This window comes from Rutilus rutilus (assembly GCF_951802725.1).
Source record: "Rutilus rutilus genome assembly, chromosome: 10".
Taxonomy (NCBI): domain Eukaryota; kingdom Metazoa; phylum Chordata; class Actinopteri; order Cypriniformes; family Leuciscidae; genus Rutilus; species Rutilus rutilus.
In genome coordinates this window covers 2,741,052-2,768,886 of record NC_140215.1, presented here as the reverse complement: position 1 = coordinate 2,768,886, position 27,835 = coordinate 2,741,052, and the positions used below count along the sequence as shown (strand labels likewise).

The 27,835-nt window shown below is 42.9% G+C and overlaps 1 protein-coding gene across 1 annotated transcript in view; it reads right to left on the bottom strand.

Annotated features, from left to right (window-relative positions):
• The window catches only part of LOC311297937 (transient receptor potential cation channel subfamily M member 2-like), a gene marked incomplete at its 5' end in the record, with an annotated part of 106,425 nt that overhangs the window by 27,685 nt on the left and 50,905 nt on the right, over positions 1 to 27,835 (bottom strand). The window contains 9 exons of the mRNA XM_084420428.1: positions 1 to 205; positions 852 to 884; positions 6,120 to 6,242; positions 6,697 to 6,809; positions 8,195 to 8,340; positions 8,944 to 9,079; positions 10,249 to 10,380; positions 10,992 to 11,306; positions 13,582 to 13,703. Coding sequence (XP_084276554.1) covers positions 1 to 205; positions 852 to 884; positions 6,120 to 6,242; positions 6,697 to 6,809; positions 8,195 to 8,340; positions 8,944 to 9,079; positions 10,249 to 10,380; positions 10,992 to 11,306; positions 13,582 to 13,703 — 1,325 coding nt within the window. The remainder of the gene's footprint in view (positions 206 to 851; positions 885 to 6,119; positions 6,243 to 6,696; positions 6,810 to 8,194; positions 8,341 to 8,943; positions 9,080 to 10,248; positions 10,381 to 10,991; positions 11,307 to 13,581; positions 13,704 to 27,835) is intronic.

Below are 27,835 nucleotides of genomic sequence, written 5' to 3'. Positions count from 1 at the left end.
CTGTCTAACCTCCTCACACACCAGCGAGGTGAGCCACACATAGAGCAGAAGTTCTCTCCACGATGGAAATTTCTGAAAATCGATCATGAGCACCACAGCAAAGAGCCACAGGAAGCCAAAATACGAGACGATGTTCCAGTAAAACTTCACTTGAGGAGACGTGTAGAGACTCGTCAGACGTGACAGACAGTTCAGAGGCTTCTGTCTGGGGGACAATTGTCATTAACCAGGTTTCTCTCTCTCCTATTTAGTCACACACACACACACACACACACACACACACACACACACACACACACACACACACACACACACACACACACACACACACACACACACACACACACACACACACACACACACACACACACACACACACACACACACACACACACACACACACACACACACACACACACACACACACACACACACACACACACACACACACACACACACATACACACACACACATATTTCCTCACGTGCTTTCTCTACTTCAGCTGTTCCTCATTATTACCAGCATTTGCGCTGATCTTCTCACACCTGTCCTCCATTTCCTCTTGATTATGTTTGCTACTTCTAGGCTAGCCTTCTCTCTGTCTGCTATCTTGCGAGATTACTTCGTATCAAGCTGATGTCTGAGATTCCTATTTCTCTCCGACTTTGTCAAGTCCTGTCTGAGTCCTGTCGGAACCCTATTTGGTGAAGCCTTTTCTCATTGATGGCTCTATGTTCGCTTAACCTGTGCTTTGCCCAGTTACCCTGCTGCTGAAGAATATTTCTGTTGAACTGCCTTTTGCCCGTATTGTGGCCAATTACCTTGGTTATATTAAAGAGACTTTATTTACCTGCACTTCGCTCTTGGGTTCTCTGTTCTCCGCCTGACAACAATAATATTCCTTCATTATTCAGGCATAGACTGTTTTATGTTTCTAATATAGATGCTGACGTCGGGCAACAGTTCAGGGAAAAAAGGACTACTGTCAAATAAAAATAAAGAAAATAAGACCAAATAATCAAACTACAAGGAATAGCACAAATAAATACAATAGAGCAAATATACAAATTAAATAGTTATTTTCAGGATTAGAAATTGAATAAATCAAACGTAAAAACAAAAACACTGCATACACTGTAGTCTAGTCATAAGATGAATCCTTATTAAAGTTACAAAAGTAATACGTTCAAGAATATATTTCTTTTGTAACTTTAATAAGGATTAATCTTTTTATATATATATATATATATATATATATATATATATATATATATACACACAGTATATATGAATTATAATACACTTTATACTTAATTATATATATATATATATATATATATATATATATATATATATATATATATATATATATATAGAATAATTGTTCTTTAATAGTCTAAAAATGATGTATTGTGTCAAAAAATACAACTAAGACCAACTAAAGATATTGAACACTTAAACAGAAAAAATAAATTGTGTAATGCTAACATAAGTTTGATGCAATAATTTAGATTAAATTATTTATAATTATAATAATAGTACAATATATATTATATAATAATACATTTACGTAACATTCATAATGAATAATTGTTCTTTAATAGTCAAAATTGTATTTATTATAGTGTCAAAAAATAAAATAATTAAAACGTACTCGGTTACTAACGTAACCTCGGTTCTCTCTAGAGAGGGAACGAGTACTGCGTAAGTCTTACGCTAGGGGAAAATCTCTTTTCCGTGAGATACTGAAGCCAAAAAATTATCCTTAATTTTGAAATAATGTAAAACGCGTTGCGGCAGCATGCAGACACAGGCGAGACGGCTCGCGCGCCTATTGGCTGCCCTGCGGCAACTGCAGCAGCCTATCGACAAGGCCCTATCATGACGTCAGCTCCAATGGGGGCACTTCGCGCCGAGACGGGCGTGGCCTAGGGCTATAAATGTAGCTTCGAGAGGCTAGCTCACTGGTTTTTCATCGCCGGAGCGAACCAGAGCGTGTGCAGGCACGGCAAGATACGCAGTACTCGTTCCCTCTCTAGAGAGAACCGAGGTTACGTTAGTAACCGAGTACGTTCTCTTACGAGAGGTTCTCTCGTACTGTGTAAGTCTTACGCTAGGGGAACACAGTGTAAAACGCCGTGCATGCTAATGATCCCACACCAAAGTCCCAAGGGCAAGTGCCCGGGCTCATATAGTACATGATCATAAGGGACTCACAGAGAGTCCAGGAAAGAGTGGCTAGAATAGCATCATTCCTATAATAATATAACATCCTATAAGGAGCAGTTATACTGATGATGTTTTATACAGTCAGGGCAGGACTTTTTGAGCGGGACTATAGCGCCGGGGCGGAGGGTTTCCGTCATGCGCTGAATAACCAGTCTGCGCTGCGGCGATAGTTGCGCTGTCATGGACAGCGAGTCCAGTTCTGTGCCCAGAAAAGATATTCTCTGGCTGGGAGACAGTGAACTTTTCGCCCAATTGACTTCGAGACCCAGATTCTCGAGATGCTCGAGTAACATGGTTCTGTGTTCTATGAGCTCTGAGTGTGACTGAGCTAGAACCAGCCAATCGTCCAAGTAGTTCAAAACTCGCATTCCCCGAAGTTTCAGGGGAGCGAGGGCTGCGTCCATGCACATCGTGAATGTACGGGGTGCTAGGGACAGGCCAAACGGTAGGACTGTGTATTGATATGCCTGGCCCTCGAAGGCGAATCTCAAAAATCGCCTGTGATGTGACGCTATTTGTATTTGGAAATAAGCGTCCTTCAGATCTATTGACACAAACCAGTCCCCCTGGCGAATATGCGAGAGGATTTTCTTGGTCGTGAGCATTCTGAACCGGCGTTTTGAAAGCGCTTTGTTCAGCTGTCTTAGATCTAGAATGGGTCTGAGACCCCCGTCTTTTTTCGGAACCAGAAAATATCTGCTGTATAGCCCCCCTTCGCTCTGAGCTGAGATAAAGGCTCTATTGCCCCTTTGCTCAACAGTTTCGCAATTTCGGCACGAAGTAGATGTGCTACTTCCTTTTCTACCGTGGTTTCGATTCGCGCCGCGCAACGGCGGGGGCATCGAGCGAACTGTAGCGAATAGCCTCTTTCTATAATGTTCAGCACCCATTCTGATACCCCGGGAAGCTTTGCCCACGCATTTGCATGGATAGCCAGGGGTTGAATGAAATCTGGGCTCTGGCCGTGACAAAGTGGCGGTCGGAGAGCTTCGGTATGCTGTAATATAGACACCGCACTTGCAGCGTTCGAGGCGGGGGGTGTGCTGATAACAGCGGGCAGTCCGCCCGCGCTCGACTCTCTCACGGCGGGTAGCTGAGAGACGGCGAGCGTGGGGGAAACCGAGGGATTCGTCATGTCTGTGAGTGAATGTGGGTGCGAGACAGCGGGCACATTTGCACTGAAAACACCGTCGGTCTGAGCTGACTGTATGTGTGTTGGTTTCGTTTTTACGGAAACCGAGAGACATGCAGTGTGTAGTGTTTGTGGGCACTGGGACGTGGGCACGTTCACTACATTTAGTGCGCAATCGACATGTCGATTTTATGTGCGCAGTCGGCGCAGTCGATTTTATGTGCGCGAGCCCTGTGGGGCGGGCTGTGTCTGTGTGTAGGAATGGGCACTGGCCATTTTTACTACACTCATAACACCATCGGCCGTGGCCGGAACACCAGAAAAAATACTCTTTATGGGATTTATCTGGGTCGCCGTAAAAACGGCGTTTGTGTGCAGGCAAGCGGGCAGTGTAACCGACTTGTTTACTGCAGAATACACTGGAACAGTCGCATGTAATGGAACTGGACGAGCGAGAAGTTTTGGTGGAAGTCCGGCCGCAGCGGGACTTGAACACCGTCGTTTTCCTAGGCGGGCTAGGAAGACTTTGAGGCCTCGGGCTTTATCTCAATCTTCAGCCGGGGCCCACACGGAGGGGGGCGGCGTCCAGCAGAGCGAGAGCGCGGTCTCGGGTCCCGGGCCTGTCGACGCTGTGAGGCGGTGGCAGGAAGCGGAGGCTGCGGCTGCGAGCTCCGAGCAGACGGCTTGTTTAGAGCGGCCCGTTGCGGAGCTAGAGCGCTTCGGCAGAAAGTGCTTCATGGCCTGCGACGTCTTTTGTACCTCAGCGAATCTGTCCGCGAAATCTTTGACGGACGATCCAAAAAGGCCAGCAGAAGAGATGGGGGTATCGAGGAACGCAGAGTGCTCCGAGTCCGGCATCTCAGAGAGCGTCAGCCAAAGGTGTCACTCAGCAACGGTGAGAGAGGCCATGTTCCGCCCTACGGCCTGTGCAGCGGATTTTGTAGCGCGGAGTGCGAGATCAGTAGCACTCCTCAGATCCGGCACGCTGATAGCTTCCACGCCTTCCTCGTCCAGTTTTTGGAGAAGGTTGGCCTGGAATATCTGGAGTGTGGCCATAGTGTGCAGCGCTGATGCGGCCTGTCCAGCGGCGGTATAAGCGCGACTGTGCAGGGCTGATGTAACGCGGCAGGCTTTTGATGGTAGCGCCGTCTTAGCGCGTCGTTCAGCAGAGGGCGGGCAAAAATGGGCTGCTACTGCGTCTTCCACCAGAGGAAGAGCGAGGTATCCTCTGCCTTTAGCACCGTCCACCACGGAAAATGCTGCTGAGGCAGAGGTACATAACCTGGCCGAGAAGGGGGCGCTCCAAGACTTTGCGAGTTCTTCGTGAAGCTCAGGAAGAAACGGGGTGGGTCTTGAAGGCGTCGAAATGCGGTCCCCCTGCAGGAAACAACCGTCCAGCCGGTTGCGTGCAGGTTCGTTGGGCGCTGACCACTCGAGGCCGAGGCTCTCTGTGGCCTGTGTGAGCAGACGCGTCAGCTCAGCTTCAATACTGGCCCTTTTTCCTGATGGCTCGCGGGCAGAAGAAGGGGCGAGATCCACAGAGCTCGACCAATCCTCACTGCCTGATGCCAGGATAGAGCAGCTGTCCTCCTCGATAACTACCGCTTCTTCTTCGTCATCTCCAGCGGAAGCGGCGGCCAACGGCGACCACTGTCCGGGGTTGAGAGACTCAGGCGAAGCAGGCGGCGAAGCTGGCGGGCGAACCGGCGAGCTTTTCTCGATGGGAGGAGGCTCAGGGACCCGCTGAGCACGGCGCTTTTTACGGCGCGGCATCACAGCGGGGAGTGCAGTCTCGTGGAAGGCTGCCAGGCGAGTCCTCAGAGTCGCCATGGGCAGTAGCTCGCAGTGAGGGCATCTGCCGTCGGCGAGCGCGAGAGCTGCATGTCCTTCACCCAGGCAGGAAACGCAGATGACATGGCGGTCCCCGTCGCTGAGTGGGGCTCGGCACGAGCCACAGAAGGAACGAGACATCTTTAAAAAGACGCTCTGCTCTTTTAGAGAAGGAGTGTGAGTCGCGGCGGCGAACACACACTATGCAGTAAAAGGATATAACGCCGGATAGCGTAGCAGGAACGGCAGCTGAAGGTGGTGCGGCCAGCGACTCCAGATGCAAGGCTCGTCCCGCTGAAAGGATTTCTCAACGGCGCGGCTTCTTCTCTCAGGATCCAGCGATGCGTGAGCTCCGCTGAAGAGATGAAAAATCAGTGAGCTAGCCTCTCAAAGCTACATTTATAGCCCTAGGCCACGCCCGTCTCAATAGGGCCTTGTCGATAGGCTGCTGCAGTTGCCGCAGGGCAGCCAATAGGCGCGCAAACAGTCTCGCCTGTGTCTGCATGCTGCCACAACGCGTTTTACATTATTTCAAAATTAAGGATAATTTTTTGGCTTCAGTATCTCGCGGAAAGGAGATTTTCCCCTAGCGTAAGACTTACGCAGTACGAGAGAACCTCTCGTAAGAGAAACAGGGTCTGCATATTGGTTATGTAATTATAACAATAATAACTATTACATAGATGTAATAATACAAATAATATCTATGTAATATTCATAATGAATAATTGTTCTTTAATAGTCTAAAGATTATCCATTACGGTGTTAAAAAAACACAAATATTTTTTTAAATGGCTATGCATATTGAACATAATTAAGTTGCATAATGCTAACATTAGTTTGATGCAGTTATTTAGGGCATTCACTTGTCACTCCTACATCTTTGCGGTGTGAATGTGGCCTGTAGATGTTTGTAACTCAACTAACTGTAAATGGCGTTTGATCTTGGCATCTGAGTTTCCAGCCTCCTCCTCCTTTCTCTCGGCCTCTGGGTTTCTAGCCTCCTCCATCTTCGTTCTCTCGGCCTGTCTCTGGATGTCCTCATCACGTCTGCGAGGGTTCATTTCAACAATAAGGGTTAAAACATTTATTAAGAGTCATTAAAAGTCAGTGTTTGTGGTAAAAGTGCTATAAGCAGTGTAATCATTGAGACTGCAATGCTGCCATCTGATGGTGTGTGCATGTAATGACTCATAGACATGATTTCAGACCTGACAACACAAAAGGTTAGTTTTCAACATTCAATTAGAAAGTTTGGTCCCACTTTATATTAAGAAGCTTTAACTACTACATACTTACATTGAAATTAATCATTTGAAACAATGGACTAATTGTGTACTTACATGTTTTTACATATTATATTTAAAAATGACCTGCATGTAATTACAGCTGTAATTAATTTATGTAATAGCCTTCCCTTACACCTTAACCCACCCTTAAACCTACCCATAACCACACACACCTGTCCCTAACCTTAATACAAAGTGGGACCGAAAGTTTTTACCTGAAGATCAGGAACTTGGTGTATATCAGAGGAGGGAAGATCATGCACAGAAGAATCTTCCAGTGTGGATTCTCCACTGACAGCTCTCCACACCAGATCTGAGTGAGCAGGGCCTGACAGAGACACTCGATGAGACCTGAGCTATCAGTGATGAGCCATATATAGATAAACTGCTAGTATAGTTGGTTTGAAGGAATAACACCAAAAATAACAGTTTTCACAGGAAAAGTAACTCCTATTGCACATTAATTACTTACCCACCCATACATTCTCATGCGAAAAACATGTAGCATTTTAAGCTTGACTAATAGACATGACATATTTGCAATCATAAAAACTACTTTTTATTGTTATTGTCACAACACAGAAGGAGACAGACAGGTGTTATAGTGAAAACAGTGTTTATTGAGCAGAGTGGTGTGAAACAGCAGGAACCAGACGATGGTGAGAGGATGGTGACTTGTTGACTGATGATGGTGACTAAGCTGGTGACGACTGAAGTGGATTCTCTGTGCAGGTGACGAGTGAACAAGAAGACAGGAGATCTGGATCAGGAGGATGATGGATGGAAGACGGACAGAAGACTGGAAGCTTGACGAGACGAATCACAGGTAAGTAGACGGGTAAGGAGTGTGATGGTAAGCAGTGAATATATAGCAGTGTTGATGAGGGAGTACAGGTGCACAAGTCAGTAATCTGGTGATTGTGAACGAGTGGGAGGGTCCTGGTGATTGGGTGATGATTTGGGCTGTGACGGTGTGACTGAATCTGTGACAGTTATCTAAATATAATATAACAATATAAAATATCACAAAAACAAAAATGTGTATAATACTAATAATTTGCAATCATTAAGAATACAAAACAATATATATACGTCCAAATGATCTGACGGCGCGGGCGGGTATAGATATATACATAGATGTCGCCTTGGCTACGGTTTGGTAGCGAAGGCGACATCTAGTGTATATCTATACCCGCCCGCGCCGTCAGATCATTTGGACGTGTGCTGTTTTCAAGAGATAACAACGATATAAATACTGTTCGTTTTCTCACACAAACCGCTCGTTTCGTGTCTTAGGCCATTAATGTGTACTTATGATGGGGAATTGTTTCATTTGGACGATGGGGAATTGTTTTAATTTGGACTCTGTGCTTGTGTTTTGAGACAGTGACCATCGACATGCATTATATGACTGACAGACAAGAACGGTTTGACCTAAAAATATCAAAATTGAAACTACTGCGGAAACAAAGACACCTACATCTTGGATGCCCTTGAGGTAAGCTAAAACATATCAAAAATTAATTTCAAAGTGAACTATCCCTTTAACACTTAAAAAAAAAAAAATAGATATCAGTCATTAAAATCAATAGCCTACGTTTTATATCCAAGGTGACATTTTTTCAATGTTGAAGTACTTTCTCCTTTCAGAGTATAATAAGCTAAGACAGATAAGCCATAGATATTTCTGAATATGCCGCTGGGTTTGTTCACCTGCACTCCTGAGTGAGCGACGAAGCTTTTATCATCGGCCTCGAGAGCGAGCCACAGACATGTGCTTCTGCCCCACGACGGAGACATGCGGATCAGGAGTCTCTGCGCTCGCTGGGCATCCCAGCTGTGACACTCGCTGAAGACACCTGAGGTCACACACACAGGGTTAAAGGGTTAGTTCACCCAAAAATCCAACCCCGTAAGACTTTCGTTCATCTTCGGAACACAAATTAAGATATTTTTTATGAAATCTGAGAGCTGTCTCACTCCTTCATAGGCTTCTAGGTAATCAAAATCGAAATAGATATAGAAAAGTTAGTAAAGACATCGTTAAAATAGTCCAAGTGACTACAGTGGCTCAACCTTAAGTTTCTCAAGCGACGAGAATACTTTTTGTGCGCCAAAAAAAAATTATTACTTTATTCAACTTTTGTTTTACTTCGGTGTTTCTCTGAGTGAGTTGACGTAGTGTAACAGCGGAGCGCTTCTGGGTTGTACGTCAGAACGGAGGCTCACTATTGGCTGACGCTGGTCATGTGTGTGATGCATGTGATTCCGGAAATAGTGAGCCTACGTTCTGACGAAAAGAAATGACGAAAGTTATTTTTGTTTGTTTTTTGCGCACAAAGTATTCTCGTCGCTTGATAAACTTAAGGTTGCTGGGTGCTATACACATGTTGCTCCTGGTACAGTCTGTGACAACAAATTTCCTCTATTAAGGACAATAAAGAATGAATCTGAAATCATACCGATGGCTTGTTTCTCATAGTGGTTGGCCAGTTCTCTCATTTCTTTTGCCTCTTCGCTATCATCCTCGCTGCTCTCCTGCGCCAGTTTCCTCAAGATCTTACTGGCGGCCAGAGCGGCTGCGATACAGTCTCTGCACTACAGAAACAACACACACATTCACACACACACACACACACATTTCTGAATCTTTAAACTGCAACTACTCTCATGCTATTTAAATACAGAATCAGATTATCTGATTTATTCATGCAATCAGATCAGTATTTACCTGTAACAAAACAACATTTGAATGAATGCATTTATGCAAACTAAAAAAAATAGAAAACACTCTCATTGATATAATGTAGTTAAAAAAGTCTGAACAGAAGCCTTTAACAAAATACTATGATTACAAGACGTACAATTACACACAGCGATTCAAATCAGTGAATTGTTTTTTGTTGCTGCTGTTTTTGAACCAGTTTAATTACATGAACAATCAAAACAAATAATTCAATAAAATGAATGGTCAAGAGGAATAACAATGCAATTGTTATAATTATTATTATATAATTTAGTTTTAATTGTTCTTCTATAGTCTAAAGATTATGTATTATTGTGTCAAAAAACAATAATAAAAAATAATAAAAACAATAAAAAATAAAACAGTTCAAAATTGGTTGTGTGTTTTGGTTATTGGACACTTAAAAACCTAAAATATAATCTGTATAAACAATAACAAAATAATTCACTTTAAATTCCGCACTGGCTCTCAAATGAGTATGAAACTTCATATGACAGAGGCAACAATGTTGATCCATCAGAACCAAGTTAATAAATAAATAAATAAATAATAATAATTACTAGGATAAACTACAATTATAAGATGAAATCCTTAGAAATGTCCTTGATTAAAAACAAACTGAAATAAGTATAAGAAGAATTAAAATGACTAAAACTACAATAAAAATAAATCAAAGAATAGAAATATAAAAAATATAAGCAATATTAGAAGGATAAAAAAATAAAATGCATAAACATGACAAAAGCACATAACAAAATTACGAAAATAGGAAAATAAAAGCTCTTTTAAAATCAATAAATACTATAATAGTAGTACATTTCAATAAATAATAATAAAATAATAATAATACATTTTCCAAAGAGTAGAGTACTAATTTTATTTAAAGATTTAAGATTTATACATTTAATATTATATGTATTTCACAGCTTCAGCAAAATATCAGCTTCTATCACCAAATTGAAGCAGAAAACAGGTGAATATAAAGCTCAAGCCAAGAGTTTGTCTCTAGCCAGTGCTGTACCTGCTCCCAGCCGATCTCTGCCAGTTCTCTGTTATTCTGTACAACAGCCCAGAGGAAGAGATCCCGTCTCGGGTCCCAAACCGTCGGGTCTTCCCCAGAACACGGCAGATCCATCGGGCCTTTGCACGGCACCTGAGAGAGGCAGCGCTTCAGTGAATAAAACAGCCAGACTCTTCACATTACAGTAAAACTAGGATTAAAGCTTTATAGTTTGATGATTCTCACAAAGCATTTCAAAAACATGCCCTCACCTCAAAAATAAGTATTATTAAGTGATATTTTGTATAAAGAAAAGAAGCCTACTTTAGGATTTTTGAGATTGTTTGCATTGTAACAATGTTTCCACGCCAATTAACAACCCAGTTTCTTATCGTTATCAATTCAAAATAGGTTGAAGTACTAAAATTACAAAACCTAAAACTGAATAAATATAAATTAAATGTAAATATACAGTAGTCAACATTTGAAGAGGATCAAAAAAGTTCATCAAAGTTGTCCTAAGACAAGAACGGGGTATTGTTCAAAATTCATGTATAACTTTGATGAAAGGTTTTGATCCACTTCAAATGTTTACTGCTGTAAATATAAAAAAGCTGATAAAAATGACAAAATTACATAAACAAAAAAAACAAAAAAAATGTTGATACATACTATAATAGTATATAAATAATGCTAAAATAACACTGTACTGTACTTTTTTCCCTCTGTCTTTGTTGCTGAAGTGTTTTCTGTCTTAAACTTGCCGTTAAACAGACATCACAGACATCATCTTTGATTTCCTCTGAGCCTGAAGAGACGTATAATGGTTGAGTAAAACTCCCCAGCAGGTGGCGCACTTCTTCAGACACGGGATTCAAGGAAATCATTTTGCCACCTTGGACCTGTTTTGCAAGCTTGCACCGGAAGAAGCAGGTGGGCAGACGTGTGTAGAGCTGACAGAGAGTCTCCTCTTTTTCGAGAAACTTATGCACACACACTCCATTCTCCAGCAAAAGCCGCACAAACTCAGGTTTGTCGCCCACCAGCGCAGAAAACATGGCCGGATGCAGATCACAGGACTGAGACGGGAATGATATCAACAAATCATGACAAACCCAACATAATAAACATTCAATGAGACTCCCACAGGCACTAAATGAACATAGTTTTTCTTTAAATAATGAGTTGCATGCAAAAGTTTGTGAACCCCTGACCAAATAACAAGTGAAAAGACGTTAAAGTGCCCCTATTATGCTTTTTTTGGATGTGTAGTGTGTAATATAGCTCTTTGAATGTAAAAGGTCTGCAAAGTTTCAAAGATCAAAGTGCAGGTAGATGGAGTTTTTGTCTCCTGAAAGAAAGAATCGGTTCTGAACTGCCTGAAATGAGTCGTCAGTAATTACAGTCTCACTTCCTGCTGAAGCTACTTATGTTTGTAAAAAATTTGCATGCCTATGGTCTTCATTGGCTGCACGCAAACACCGTCTACTTTGACTTTGGTTTGTGTTGTTGACATATCGAGAAGATGCTGTTTTCATTGCAAAAGTATGAGGACTCACGCTGGAATTGATACGGTAAAACCGACGCCATCATTACTGTTCGTATCACTGTGTATCAAATGGTGAGGAAGATCCAGAGGAGAAATTCAGATATGGTAATGGCTGTTTTGTTTCCAACACATGCTGTAAGTGGCCAACCAATCACAACAGACTGGGCCATCTGACCAATCAGAACAAAAGTAGACCAATCACAACAGACTGGGCCGTCTGACCAATCAGAGCAGAGTAGACCAATCACAACAGACTGGGCCATCTGACCAATCAGAGCAGAGTAGACCAATCACAACAGACTGGGCCATCTGACCAATCAGAGCAGAGTAGACCAATCACAACAGACTGGGCCATCTGACCAATCAGAGCAGAGTAGACCAATCACAACAGACTGGGCCATCTGACCAATCAGAGCAGAGTAGACCAATCACAACAGATTGGGCCGTCTGACCAATCAGAGCAGAGAAGACCAATCACAACAGACTGGGCCGTCTGACCAATCAGAGCAGAGTAGACCAATCACAACAGATTGGGCCATCTGACCAATCAGAGCAGAGTAGACCAATCACACCAGGGGCACGTTCAAGTTCAAAACGGTGCGCAACGTTTTGCTATGGTTTCCGGGTTGAAAGTCATGTTCCCTTGAAACGGCGTGCACCGGTGTGCAACGGGGTTTGAGATACGTTTTCTCTTGTTTGGTGGGTGTGTCAGAACTGCAGTCCAATCAGCAGCGACATGTATATAAAGCACGCGCATTAAAGTGAACTCGCACAATGGGTTCAAGGAAAGTAATTTACAAATGTGTTTGATGCAGCTCGGTATACGCAACAACTGAGGATATTAGAAGACATGTTTGTCGTAAGTTTTATTATAAAAAATATAGGATATCAACATAATGATGTAGTTGTTTATATTTTTAGCTTCATTGCAAGTGTATTGGTATAGAAATAAACAATGGTAATTAAGTGCTTTTCCTAAAAATGAGAAAGAAAATACAGGGTATTAAAACAGTATGAACTACAAATAAAGTCAGTATGTGAGGCTAAATAGATGTGTTTTAGTCTGAATTAGGTAAGATGTGTGCTTCAGTTTCAGTTTCCACAAATCCCTTCACTCGATTGGGATGTTCTCTTTTGTTCTGGGCGGCAAGTGCAGTAACTGTGACATCGGGCATATTTTGTAGTATTAAACACATATTTATACCGACTTCATCAGGCTCCGAAAATTCTTCACAAAGAACACAAAGAATGGCCTTCTCAGCTGCCATAGTTGCAACTCTTGCGTCATCAGAACAGTGTGTTCAACGCATCACCGTTTCTGTTTAAAAAACGTTGTGCAACGTTTTGTCGGGGCTGAACGCAGCCCAGACTGGGCAGTCTGACCAATCAGAGCAGAGTAGACCAATCACAACAGACTGAGCCGTTTGACCAATCAGATCAGAGTAGACCAATCACAACAGACTGAGCCGTTTGACCAATCAGAGCAGAGTATACTCATATAAAGGAGTGGTTTAGAGAAACCGGACCCTTGATCAAACTATTTCAGACACTGTGAGGAAAGAAGTGATGCTGCAATGTATATTCTGAGAAAATTAAAGTGTTTTTGACCTTGGATGCATGTAAACCTAAAGGAGACTCCAAAACTAAATTAGGAACCTTTAAAATAGCATAATAGGGGCACAACCTGTGCAATGAACATTCTTGATGCATTATTAACATTATTTCAATGTGGCATGTGCAAAAGTTTCCAGATGATCAACTATTGTTATTTTTTGTAATGTCTCTGTAATTCTCGTAATACCCACCGTCCACTGGCTCTCCTCGGTGAAGATCTCACTCTCTGCGATGTCGACCCGGTTCCAGGCCACCGCGAGCTCCAGCTGTCTCTCCCAGGACTGGCGGCCAGCATGTTTATCACTTCTGGAGGCTGAAGAGCAACAACACGTGACTTTATCCAGTAGAGTTTGTAAGAACTGATTTTCCTTGCTACAACAAAACGCACCCTGCAATAAAGCCATAAAATGCACCCTGGACAGCAGATAGCAAAGACAGAGCACAGAACCTTGTCCTGCCCAAACTTATCTCCTTGTCCCCTTGTTTGACTTCAACTCATCCCCCCTCTCCCTCCTCAAGGCACTGAAAGTTCATTAAGAATGTCTATATAACACATATGGTGTATCTTGTGAATATGTTGTTTTTCCTTTTCATGTTTGGTATCATTTTAAGTGTCGCAGTGCGATTGGTAAAATGGTCTTAATTTCATTGCAGTCATTGGTTTAATGAGAAAGATTGAGAACTTAGGATAATCCTGTATCTCTCTGGCTGATATCTCTTTACGATATCCCAAGAAACCAGGTGCTACCCCCCTCGGGTACATGGATTGGCCCAAACAACTCTAAACAACATTTGCTTAACCCCCCTTCTGTTCTGATCTGGTATTTAAGGTGAGGGAACAGAGCAACCTTGGGGAATCTTTTACCAGGAGAATCCCCCACAGTAATGCATGCAAGTATTACTGTGTGTCTTTGTCAGGAAAACATTACTTACTTTTAGAATCATCTTTGAGTAAATGACGTCATGTATTTTTGAATTGGCTTTTAATAATTTACTTCTGTAATTGGCATAATACATTTTTACCTGACAAATAAATGTTACACCTTGATTTATTCTGAAGTATTCTGAAATCATTATTTTAATATATTTAAGGAGGCTGGTGCTACCGCAAACTTAGTTAAGGTAGGTCAAACTACAGGCACATGAATGAACGGAGCAGTAGGCACGTTATCCAGGAGACCTGTTGATTTCTGTCTATCACTGATTTAGCAAGTTGTATGGAAATGGCTAAATTAAACTACACTCTCTAGTTCGAGCAAGCAGTAGGCGGCCGGCTGGAGAGGTATATTAGCAAACCCTACATCCTCTGACTAAAATCAGAATTAACAAGTTTGTGTCCGTGAGAAACACGAATTGGCCGACGTGATCTCTAAGCGGCATTCGGGTCCATAATGAATTAATAACTGAAAGTATGGGATTACTCAGAATAATCAAAGATCTAAATTAATCCATAATCAATGCGTATGATTATTTTCTAATCAGAAATACGATCTAAATTTGATTATCATTTGAAATTGGAGTCAGATTAAGCGTAGAGCTAAAGTAATACTAAAACTAAGTTCCAATAAATTAAGTGAACTTCACTGGAGCGCTGAAAAGACATACATGCTTTAAACCTTCGCCAGGCCGTTGGATTCCGTCGTTGGGCCAATGGATGGTCCTTACAAGTTTTAACAATTCTTACCAGTTTGTCTGTTGTATTTCTCCTCCTGAACGAGGCCCCAACCCTCAATTCTAAGTCACGTCTCAAATCTTTAGTTTAATAGTTTATTGTCAACTAATACTATACATTTTTTTTTTCGGTAAATATAACTATTCTGTAAAATAATACTACGAAATGTTGCCTTAATTAAAAATGAGAAATGTTGCCTTAATTAAAAATGAGAAATGTTGCCTAATTTGCAGTGCTGTTTTTGTTAAAGGAGTCATAACCTAGTATTACATTGGATACCTACTGCTGTATTATAGTCTTTCAGGCCCTTCTAAAAAAGAAAAGTGGAAAAAAAAATAAACACAGACCTACTTTTACCCTTATTTCTGAAGGCATTATTGTCTCGCGAGATCAATGCGATGTTTTGGCTGTCGTGGACGCTCATTTTAATAATGCAAATGAGGGGTGCGTTGATTGGTTGAAGGAAGGAGGGGGGTTGACACGCAGGTAACTTCAGCATCATTACAAACTGACATCATGGCGCAAGTGGTGAATGAACCCGACCCGGCCGCGACCTACGGGATTCAACCCTACATGTTTGAGCCGGACTCTGAACCACAGCTGGAAAGGGAAGATGTAGAGTTGTTGGATGGACGTCTACATCAAGATGTCTCTGAATGGTAAAGACAATCATTTTGACTGAGACATACATTAACATCGGTAACGAGCTAAAACGTTTGTTGCTATTTTCTCCCACATAGGTTTACCTTTTATTTAATGTCGATTACATTAACGGAGATGTAGTCTACTTATTTTATCAGCTTACAGTGGTTATTGAGATGAGACGTTTACTATCATGTGCTGTTTTTGCCTTGTTTCACGTTATTTAGACATTCAATATTTTTCTTCTTTAGACAGGTAACGTGTTGTTTTTCTTTATGTTTATTATTACTTGACTGTTTGTTTTATTTATCTATGTATCGTTATCTATTCTATAAAAAATCAATACAATGATATGTTGTCATAGTTATATAATATACAATAAAGCGCACACACATAACGATACGCCAGTTGAAAGGGTTGTTGGGACAGCGTCATTAAAAATGAATTTCATCCACTGGTCCCTGATAGTTTCGTCCGATTTTGGGAGATAAAACACATTTACATGTTTTTTATGGCAATCAACCACAGAGCAAGTCCGGTGTGCACTCGGTTTCTCCATCTTTCTCGACTGAACTGAATATGAGGGGGAGAGGGGAAGGGCAGGCTTCCTGCTGCGGTGTCCATATATGGTATATCCTACTACCTCATGACGTCAAGAGGGAGCTGAAATCAAAATCTCGTATTTGAGTGCGCGTGCACGCGCGCTGGTTTATTTACCCTGTGGTAAACAAACGCTTCACTTTTAAATATCGGCTTCCCGGCCAGTGTATAATCGTTAGTCGATCATAACATACATTGATTCTCATGGAAAAGTGAAAATTGCAGGTTATGACTCCTTTAACTAAAACAAAACAAAAATATAAAAAAAAATAGTTTTAACTAAACTTAAAGGAACACGCTGAGTTTTTGGGACTTTAGCTTATTCACTGTATCCCCCAGAGTTAGATAATAATAATAATAATAATAATAATAATAATAATAATAATAATAATAATAATAATAATAATACATTTTATTTCTAACGCGCTTTTCTTAGACTCAAAGCGCTACAATATACAAAGAGAATAACAACAATAAAATACAATAAAATAGTCACATTCAGTTACAGTAAGCAGTTCTAAAAAGGTGTGTCTTTAAAGAATTCTTAAAACAATCCAATGTTGGAGAGTCTCTAATTTCCGGTGGTAGAGCATTCCATACACGTGGTGCTGAGACCGAGAATGCTCGACCACCCATAGACTTTAATTTATATCGAGGCTGCTGGAGGATGCATGACCTGGAAGATCGCAGAGAGCGAGCTGGAGTATATGCAGTGACTAAACTGCAGAGATAAGCCGGGGCCGTCCCATGAAGCTTTATACGTTAAAATCAATGTTTTGAATTCGATACGTGCTTGTATCGGCAGCCAATGCAAATCAAAGAGTACCGGGAAAATATGTTGACGAGTAGTTGTATGTGTCAATAACCGGGCGGCTGAATTTTGAATGTATTGTAATTGTTTGATGGATTTATTTGGGAGACCAGAATAGAGCGCATTGCAGTAATTAAGCCTCAACGTAATAAAGGCGTGAATAAGCCTTTCTGTATCTGGCAGCAATAGAAATGGTCGTAGTCTAACGATATTTCTAAGATGGAAAAATTCAGTTTTTGATACCTTTTTAATATGTGCATCGAACAAAAGTTCAGGGTCGAAAATAACGCCATGATTGCGCACTTGAAGGGACGGAGTAACAAAGTCATTGACAGTAATCAGCTCTGAAATGTTAAGTTTAAGTAAAGATGTTGGTGTACTGACGAAAAGGAGTTCTGTTTTTGCCTGGTTGAGCTTAGGAAAATTGTCATGCATCCAGGCTTTTATCTCATCCAAGCAGGTGCTAAGGGCTGTAAGCAAACCGCAAGGTTTGGATTAGGGTGCATGCTGATATAGATCTGCGTATCGTCAGCATAACAGTGAAAACCTAACCCAAACTTACGAATGATGTCACCCAGAGGCAACATATAGATGCTAAATAAGATGGGACCAAGCACAGACCCTTGTGGGACACCCTGCTGAACTAGTGTTGGTAAAGATTTGTTTTCCCCTAAAGACACAAACTGGAAACGATTTGTGAGATAAGATGTAAACCATTCAAAAGCAGTACCAGAGATTCCTAGCCATACAGACAGTCTTTCAAGAAGGACAGCATTAGATATTGTATCAAAAGCAGCAGTGATGTCCAACAATACTAAAATAATACAGGCACCCATATCAGCAGAAATGAGAAGATCATTTGTGACCCGGACGAGAGCAGTCTCAGTACTATGGCCTGATCTAAATCCGGACTGAAATGGTTCTAGGAGATTGTTGATGGACAGGTATTGCTGTAGCTGGCCAACTACAACTCGTTCCAAGACCTTAGCTAGAAAAGGTAGATGGGCAAAAGGCCTATAGTTAGACAAATCCTCCACATCACAACCAGTCTTTTTAAGGACTGGTGTGATGGCAGCTAACTTAAGGGCCGAAGGGACCTGACCAGTTAATAAAGAGTGATTAATAATACCAGTGATAGAGGGGCACAATAGTGTTAGACACTTTTTTTAAATCTCAGTAGGTATGGGATCGAGAGAGCATGTAGATGAATTCGTAGACATGACCAGTTTTGAAATATCATCTGTGTTAACAGTGACAAAATTGATGAAAGTATAAGATAAATGTATAGGATGGGGCTTGTTAGATAGACGAGAGGGACCAGTAGCCATGAAGCTATAGATATCCTGAAATTTCTCTGTAAAGTATTTATGAAATTTGTTACACATCCCAACAGAGGAACAAATGTTTTGGTTATGAGGATTAAGAAGTTTGTTAATTGTTTTAAACATCAATCTTGGATTACCTGCACCTTCATTAATCATATGCGAGTAATATTCCTCTCTGGTGGATTTAAGGGCAAGATGATATTTCAATTTCTATTCTTCAAACATTTGTGGACAGTAAGACCAGTTTTTCTATACAAGCGCTCAATCTTTCTTTGCTTGGTTTTAAGTGCCCGTAATTCATCAGTAAACCAGGGAGATGATCTAGTGAAAGAAACGACTCGTTGTTTCAGTGGTGCTACAATATGCTACAATGTTTTTGCTACAATATTTTTGCTACTTCTGCGGAGTGATTTGCTCGCAGCGCCTGACAAGCCCGTGGTGAGGAGCAGAGAGTTCGCTCAGAGTTGGAGGCAATCCCTCTGCAGAAGTAGCAGTGCTTCGCCTTCTGAGAATATAGTTCCCAGTATGTATACGGTTAGAAGATGGCTGTGTCTCATGTGACCTTATTATTGACTATACAAATCACATGTAAATAGGAAAATGTTGGCGTTATTTTGTCACTTATTGGGAGTGGTATGCTAGCTGGAGCCGTTTACCTCCAGTCTTTGTGCTAAGCTAGGTTAGCGGTGGGTGCGTCAGACAGAGTTACGGCACGCACGGAGATGAGAAGGGTATGTATGAACTTATCTAACTCTGGGGGATACGGTGAATAAGCTAAAGTCCCAAAAAGTCGTCGTTTTCCTTTAACTAAACACAATCACCAGCTGGAGTGCCACTGATAGCCACCAGAGGGCACTTCACCCCAGACTATTGTCATTCCCTCACAAACTACATTTCCCAGAACTGATCTCATCATCACTGATTGTATTCAGCTGTGTCTCTAACTCATTACCTCTGACTTTAAAAGTCACTTATCTCTCAGTCACTCTTTGCGAAGTCTTGTATGTGTCAGCACTGCATTTCTGAGCGCTCTGGCTTTGGTTTCTCATGTTTATGATTTTTGACTTTCTGCTCGGTTCCTTAGGATTTCTCTGTTTTGCCTCTGCCCTGGACTCTGTTATTGTTTTGCCTGTTTTTTTGGATTATGTCTTTGGATTACCCTCAAATAAACTACTGCATTTGGATTCTCAACCCTTGCGTCTCTAAGCAGTTCATGAAAAAAAGTAAAATAAAATAAACAAAACAAAATTAAATTAGAAATGTTGCCTTATTTACATATATTAGAAATATTATATATATATATATATATATATATATATAATTTTTTTTTTTTTTCTAGAATGATCATTTTTATCAAGCTTGTATATTTAAGTTCAGCAATTTCACTTAAATGGTAATGAAAATAACCTATTAATTGTTTTTTAAGTGAAATTACTGAAGTTAAATATACAAGCTTGATAAAAATGATCATTCTAGAAGAAAATTTCAGATGGCACTTAGAGGCTTTTGCATCTGAACTCTTCATATATATATAAAGCACATAACAAAATTACTAAAATTAAAATAAAAACTAATAAAAAAAAATGCTGTAATAGTAAATAAATAATACTAAAATAAAACTGCTGCAGGAGGACTATCAATTAACTTTAGGGATTTCCTTTAGTCATATCCATCTAAAAGAAAGTATAGGCCTTTCTTGAATCAAAAGATCATTTTATGTGGCTATTTATCATACAAAAATAAATGGTTTATATGGTATCCTCTAATTTTGAGGCGGACAGTTTAAAAACCGCTCTACAACCCCTGGTCACCTTATACTTTTATAGTAATTCTGTCTAACATCTCTTTTTGTGTTCCACTGAGGAACTGTGTTGGTCACAAGCATCTAATTCGAAGAAAAGTAAATTGTGTCAATAAGCGGGATTGTGAGCACTGTGCATGTGAGTGCACATATTCAGTGTTAAAAAAGCAACAAAACAAACGTTTTAGCATTTAAAGGGGTCATATAATGCCATTTTTGTACAAGCTAATATGATTCTTTAGGGTCTAAATTAAAAGTTTGTAATATACTTTAATTAAAAATTCTCATCAGTATTGTAAGAAAACACTAATTTTACCTGGTCAAAAACAGCTGTTTTCAGCACGCCGTTTAAGTGCATGTGTGCCCTTCTGTTCTGTGCATACATGTAACACAATAACACAATAACCATAACGCGTTGTTCATTATAAACGTGGGATTATGAATTATATTGAGAACGTCGTATATAGAAACCATGCCGTAATGTACCCTGAGAGTAAACAGCCGCATTCATCGTGAAGCGTGCAGCAAGCGATTTGCAAAGATTAATATAAATATTAACATAAAGGTTAATAAAACGTTACACTCACTTCTTCTTCTGGAGGTGCAGAAGGAACACGAATAGTTGGTACCGATCCTTTTTTCAGGAGCAGCTTCTTAGGGTCAGCTTTATACTGACCCTCGTTTATAAAGCAGTCTGGTGTGTGAAATGATTCGCGCAAACATGAAAGCATTGACGTTGATCGTGGGGAATATTCCCTTCGAAAACACACTCACACGAGTGAAACTCGGCGCTACGTAAGCCATCCGTTGCGTGTCACGGCGTTAAAGGTATACTGAAGTTCAGCACACACGTGGTGATGCAGCTGTAGAAAGAGACTTTGGCTCGTTGGAGGGTGAAATCCGCCACAGCTATATGAACTGTTTAATAAGTTGATCTGGTGTGACGACCTAGAAGCTACCTGCTCATATGGACAGTTGATTTAAAATATTTAAAGGTTTTAATATTATTAAATGTGAAATGTGGGTCTGTAATAATGTGAGGTTTGAAAATAGTTAAAAGTTTTAAAGGCATTTAAGTATAATTGTAATCGGGTATTTTCAATTCTGACCTAGTAATGTCTATTGGGAATATATAATTATTGTTGTTTATGAAATACTTTTAGTATTTGGTGGTTATTTGTACAGTATTGGTTACTAACTTTGATGTGTTTTTTCTAAGTGTCCGATGTTTGATATGATTGGTGACACAGTTTAATTGTTGCATTAAAGGGATAGTTCACTTTGAAATTAATTTTTGATATGTTTTAGCTTACCTCAAGGGCATCCAAGATGTAGGTGTCTTTGTTTCCGCAGTAGTTTCAATTTTGATATTTTTAGGTCAAACCGTTCTTGTCTGTCAGTCATATAATGCAGGTCTATGGTCACTGTCTCAAAACACAAGCACAGAGTCCAAATTAAAACAATTCCCCACGTCCAAATGAAACAATTCCCCATCATAAGTACACATTGATGGCCTAAGACACGAAACGAGCGGTTTGTGTGAGAAAACGAACAGTATTTATATCGTTGTTATCTCTTGAAAACAGCACACGTCCAAATGATCTGACGGCGCGGGCGGGTATAGATATATACATAGATGTCGCCTTGGCTACGGTTTCGTTCCAATGAACTGCAGTAGCGAAGGCGACATCTAGTGTATACATCTATACCCGCCAGCGGGCGGGTATAGATATATACACTAGATGTCGCTTGGCTACGGTTTCGTTCCAATGAACTGCAGTAGCCAAGGCGACATCGATGTATATATCTATACCCGCCCGCGCCGTCAGATCATTTGGACGTGTGCTGTTTTCAAGAGATAACAACGATATAAATACTGTTCGTTTTCTCACACAAACCGCTCGTTTTGTGTCTTAGGCCATCAATGTGTAATTATGATGGGGAATTGTTTCATTTGGACGATGGGGAATTGTTTTAATTTGGACTCTGTGCTTGTGTTTTGAGCCAGTGACCATCGACATGCATTATATGACTGACAGACAAGAACCGTTTGACCTAAAAATATCAAAATTGAAACTACTGCGGAAACAAAGACACCTACATCTTGGATGCCCTTGAGGTAAGCTAAAACATATCAAAAATTAATTTCAAAGTGAACTATCCCTTTAAGGTTGAAACTAGTTGTTACTTGGACATAACTTTTAAGGGTTTAGTGTAAAATAGGACGTCAATACAGTACAATGTTAAATGAAAATATAGATAGCCTCCCCAAGGTACAACAAGTAAGGTCTAACTCTCGCGAGCGAACCTTAACAGAAAAAGGCCAAGAGTTGCATAAGCTAGAAGCCAAGAAAAATGAGAAGGTGTCACGGTTGAGGAATTCATTGACGCTCCCTTGCACTGTGTGTGTGTGTTTTGTGAATGAATGTGTGTGTGTGTGTGGGCGTGGTCGCTGATTGTCCTCAGGGAAATCAGCGACAGGTGCTGTGCATTACCACTGCCTATTTATACTCACCTCATGCGTCTTGTGTTTGTCAGATCGTTGTTTTGTGGATGTTGCCTGTTGTGTTCCTGTTTCTTTGGCTCCTCGTGTCTCCTGCTTTGTATTCGTCTGGAAGTTCGTCGTTGCAGTTTATGTCTTCACTCTTCACCAACACTGGGTTCATCACTTCACGTCTGACCATCGGATCGAGTTGTCCACGCAAGCCTGCGCTGCCTTGCCTTCATCATCATCAGAGACTACCATCGTACTGAGAAGGATCTTGTGATCTACACACCTCTCTAGAGTACTGCATCGGCGATCTTCCAACACTACTGAGAACTTTGTCATCTTCCCATTTCACTCTGAGACTGGTGCTTTATATTCAAATAAAGATCTGTTTTACTTGCTATTGTCCCCTCTATCCTTTCGTAACAGAACGATCTGACCATGCAGGGGGCAGCAAGTGGATCTTAAGTCACAGATTACTTAGCACACAACACAGCCCGTATGGAGCGGCAGGAAGAGAATCTCGCCGCAACTGGAAGAGCGGTGCAGGCATTGGCGGCGCAGGTGTCCGGGCTCACCCAACAGATTCAACAACTGACTCAGCCCATTGCGCCCAACCCACCGCCGATCCCCCCCGCACCCCCCGCACCGCCCGCACCGCCCGCACCGCCCGCACCCGCCCGTCAACATGAGCCACGTCTGCCGACGCCGGAGAGTTATTCTGGTGAGCCAAGTTATTGTAGAGCTTTCTTGACCAAGTGCTCTATGTTTTTTGCTCTCCAACCCCAGACATTTTGCACTGAAGATTCGAAGGTGGCCTTCGTGCTTACACTGCTGTCCGGGCGTGCGGCCCTATGGGGGACGGCGGTGTGGGAGAACCATCGATCCTGTTGTGACTCGTTCGCGGCACTCTCGGAGGAGATGAAGAGGGTGTTTGATCGGGCAGTCGCAGGCAGAGAGGCGGCTCGCCAGCTCGCAGACATCCGCCAGGGGGAAAGATCCGTCGCCGACTATTCCATTGAGTTTCGCACCCTCTCCGCAGAGTGCCGCTGGAACGAGGAGGCGCAATGGGACGTCTTCCTGCATGGGCTGGCTGACCGCATCCAACGCGAGATTTATACCCTGGATCTGCCAGAGAAGCTCGACGACCTGATCGAACTGGCCTTAAGAGTGGATGCACGCCTGCATCGGTTGGAACTACACACTCGTACAACACCTGCACAGAGGAGTTTTGGGGTCTCCCCACTCGACGCTCGTGATGCGGTCAGCCCCGTCGATGATCACGAGCCCATGCAGGTGGGTCGAGCCCGGCTCTCCCGGGAGGAGAGAGAGAGAAGGAGGTCCCGAGGTTTGTGTCTCTACTGTGGCGGAGCTGGACATTTTCTCAATAATTGCCCAGTAAAAGAGCGTGCCCGGCAGTGAAGAAGAGGATCCTGTCGGGCGGGGTCTCCATCCAGAAAACCTCTTCCACCCTCCTCCCGGTGAGATTGCAGTGGGAAACTCGGTCACATCACTGTCAAGCTCTTCTCGACTCCGGGGCAGAAGGTAACTTTATGAACTGGTCACTTGCACAACAGCTTCAGATACCCATCATACCACTCACTAACAAGATCTCAGTCAACGCACTCAATGGTCAACAGTATCTCACACCACCAGTCAGATAACACTCATCACATCCAGCAATCATTCTGAAGAACTGTCATTTCTCCTCATGGACTCCCCTCAGGTTCCCATTGTCCTCGGTCACCCCTGGCTGGTGCAGCATAACCCCAGGGTGAACTGGGGACATAATTATGTTTCTGCCTGGAGCACTGAGTGTTATGCGTCTTGTTTAGTGTCTGCTGGTTCGTCTCTGTCTTGTTCTGTCTTGCAGGAGGAGTCAGTGAATTTGTCAAACGTGCCCGCTGAGTACCTCGACCTGAAGGAAGTGTTCAGTAAGTCCAGAGCTGCTTCTCTTCCTCCGCATCGTCCCTATGACTGTGCGATAGATCTACTGCCAGGTACGTCTCCGCCCAAGGGCAAGCTATACTCTCTGTCTGTCCCCGAGAGGGAGGCCATGGAGAAATATATTTCTGATTCTCTGGCATCCAAATTCATCCGACCTTCCTCTTCTCCAGCGGGGGCGGGGTTCTTTTTTGTGGGGAAGAAGGACGGTTCTCTGCGACCTTGCATTGATTAGCGAGGGCTGAACAACATCACGGTAAAGAATACTTATCCTTTGCCGTTGATGTCTTCAGCCTTCGAGAGGTTGCAGGGAGCGTCGGTCTTCACAAAACTGGACTTACGAAATGCTTATCATTTGGTCCACATCAGGAAGGGGGATGAATGGAAGACCGCTTTTAACACCCCCAGAGGGCACTTTGAATACTTGGTTATGCCTTTCGGGCTTTCCAATAGCCCAGCGGTCTTCCAGGCACTCGTCAATGATGTGCTGAGAGACATGGTCGATCAGTTCATTTATGTCTACCTGGATGACATATTGATTTTTTCTTCGTCTCGCCAGGAACACGTTCAGCACGTCAGACGAGTGCTTCAGAGGTTGCTAGAGAATGGGCTTTTTGTCAAGGCGGAGAAATGCGCTTTTCATCCACAGTCTGTCCCTTTCCTAGGTTACGTCATTTCGTCTGAGGGAGTGCGTATGGATCCTGACAAGGTTAAGGCTGTGGTGGATTGGCCAAGTCCAGATTCCCGTAAGGCCCTACAGAGGTTTCTGGGGTTCGCCAATTTTTACCGACGTTTCATTCGTAATTACAGCCAACTAGCCGCACCTCTGACTGCCTTGACCTCCCCCAGAACGACGTTCAGGTGGTCCGAAACAGCCGAAGCTGTATTCGCCAACCTGAAGAGCCGCTTCGTTTCGGCTCCCATTCTTACGACCCCTGATCTGTCACGTCAGTTCGTGGTGGAGGTCGATGCGTCAGAGGTGGGGGTAGGTGCAGTGCTCTCTCAGCGCTCTTCTTCAGACGACAAGATGCATCCTTGCGCGTTCTTTTCTCATCGTTTGTCGCCTACCGAACGTAACTATGACATTGGTAACAGGGAGTTGTTGGCAGTCAAGTTAGCATTGGAAGAATGGCGACATTGGTTAGAAGGGTCGGGGGTACCTTTTATCGTCTGGACTGATCACAAGAACTTAGAATATATTCAATCTGCCAAAAGACTCAACTCCAGGCAGGCTCGGTGGGCTCTTTTTTTCGGTCGTTTTGATTTTACTCTTTCGTACCGCCCGGGTTCTAAAAACATCAAACCCGATTCTTTATCTCGTATTTTTGATCCATCCGAACGCCCGTCTACTCCCGAGTGCATTTTACCGGAGACTCTATTCATCTCCACACTCCGATGGGAGGTCGAATCGAAGGTCAAGACGGCCTTAGAAGGGGTAACGCCTCCGTCCCGGTGCCCACCGAACCGTTTGTTTGTGCCGGAGGGATTACGGTCCGACGTTATTCAGTGGGGTCATTGTTCCAATGTAGCCTGTCACCCAGGAGTAAACCGTACTAGATTTCTAGTTAAGCAACGGTTCTGGTGGCCATCTATGTCTTGCGACATTCGAGATTTTGTTTTGGCCTGCTCGATCTGTGCGATTGGTAAGACTTCCAATCGACCCCCAGATGGGCTTCTTCAACCGCTGTCTGTCCCTTCGAGACCCTGGTCCCACATAGCGCTAGATTTTGTTACCGCCCTCCCGCCCTCCCAAGGCAATACGGTTGTTTTAACCGTAGTGGACCGGTTCTCGAAGGCGACTCATTTTATTCCCTTGCCCAAATTGCCTTCAGCCAAGGAAACAGCGGTGACTGTCATCGATCACGTCTTTCGGTTACATGGCCTCCCGACGGACGTGGTCTCTGACAGGGGATCCCAATTTGTCTCAAAATTTTGGCAAGAATTTTGTAAATTACTGGGGGCCACTGTCAGTCTATCTTCGGGTTACCACCCCCAGAGCAACGGGCAGACCGAGAGAGCCAACCAAGATTTGGAGAGAATGTTGCGATGTGTTGCCGCCAAGAATCCTTCCTCTTGGTGTCAACAACTCTCAATGGTGGAGTACGCACACAACTCGTTACCTGTGTCATCCACGGGCCTATCTCCGTTTGAGGGTAGCTTAGGGTACCAGCCACCTATTTTTCCTAGTCTGGAATCCGAAGTCGCGGTCCCCTCCGCTCACGCTTTTGTCCAGAGGTGTCACCGTACATGGACCAGAGCCCGTGAGACTCTGCTCCAAGTAAGGGCGCGCACCAAGGTTAAGGCCGATCGCCACCGGTCAAGACCTCCCGTGTATGTCATCGGTTCCAAAGTGTGGCTTTCTACTAAGAACATTCCACTCCGCTCCGTTTCTAATAAGCTAGCTCCCAAATTCATTGGCCCATTTCCTGTCACCAAGATCATTAGTCCGGTGACAGTTCGCCTCAAACTCCATCCTGCGTACAGAAGAATTCATCCCGTGTTCCATGTTTCCAAATTGAAACCCGTATTTTTTTCACCCATTAATCTGCCAGCCCCAGTTCCCCCACCACCGCGACTCGTAGATGGGGAACCCACTTATTCGGTAAATCGAATTCTGGACTCGAGACGGAGGGGACGCGGATTCCAGTATCTGGTGGACTGGGAGGGTTACGGTCCGGAGGAGAGAAGTTGGGTACCTGCTAGGGACATCCTGGATCACTCCCTTATCGATGATTACAATCGCCAGGTAAGGGAGTCTGGGAACGTCAGGAGGCGTTACTAGGAGGGGGGGTACTGTCACGGTTGAGGAATTCATTGACGCTCCCTTGCACTGTGTGTGTGTGTTTTGTGAATGAATGTGTGTGTGGGCGTGGTCGCTGATTGTCCTCAGGGAAATCAGCGACAGGTGTTGTGCATTACCACTGCCTATTTATACTCACCTCATGCGTCTTGTGTTTGTCAGATCGTTGTTTTGTGGATGTTGCCTGTTGTGTTCCTGTTTCTTCGGCTCCTCGTGTCTCCTGCTTTGTCTTCGTCTGGAAGTTCGTCGTTGCAGTTTATGTCTTCACTCTTCACCAACACTGGGTTCATCACTTCACGTCTGACCATCGGATCGAGTTGTCCACGCAAGCCTGCGCTGCCTTGCCTTCATCATCATCAGAG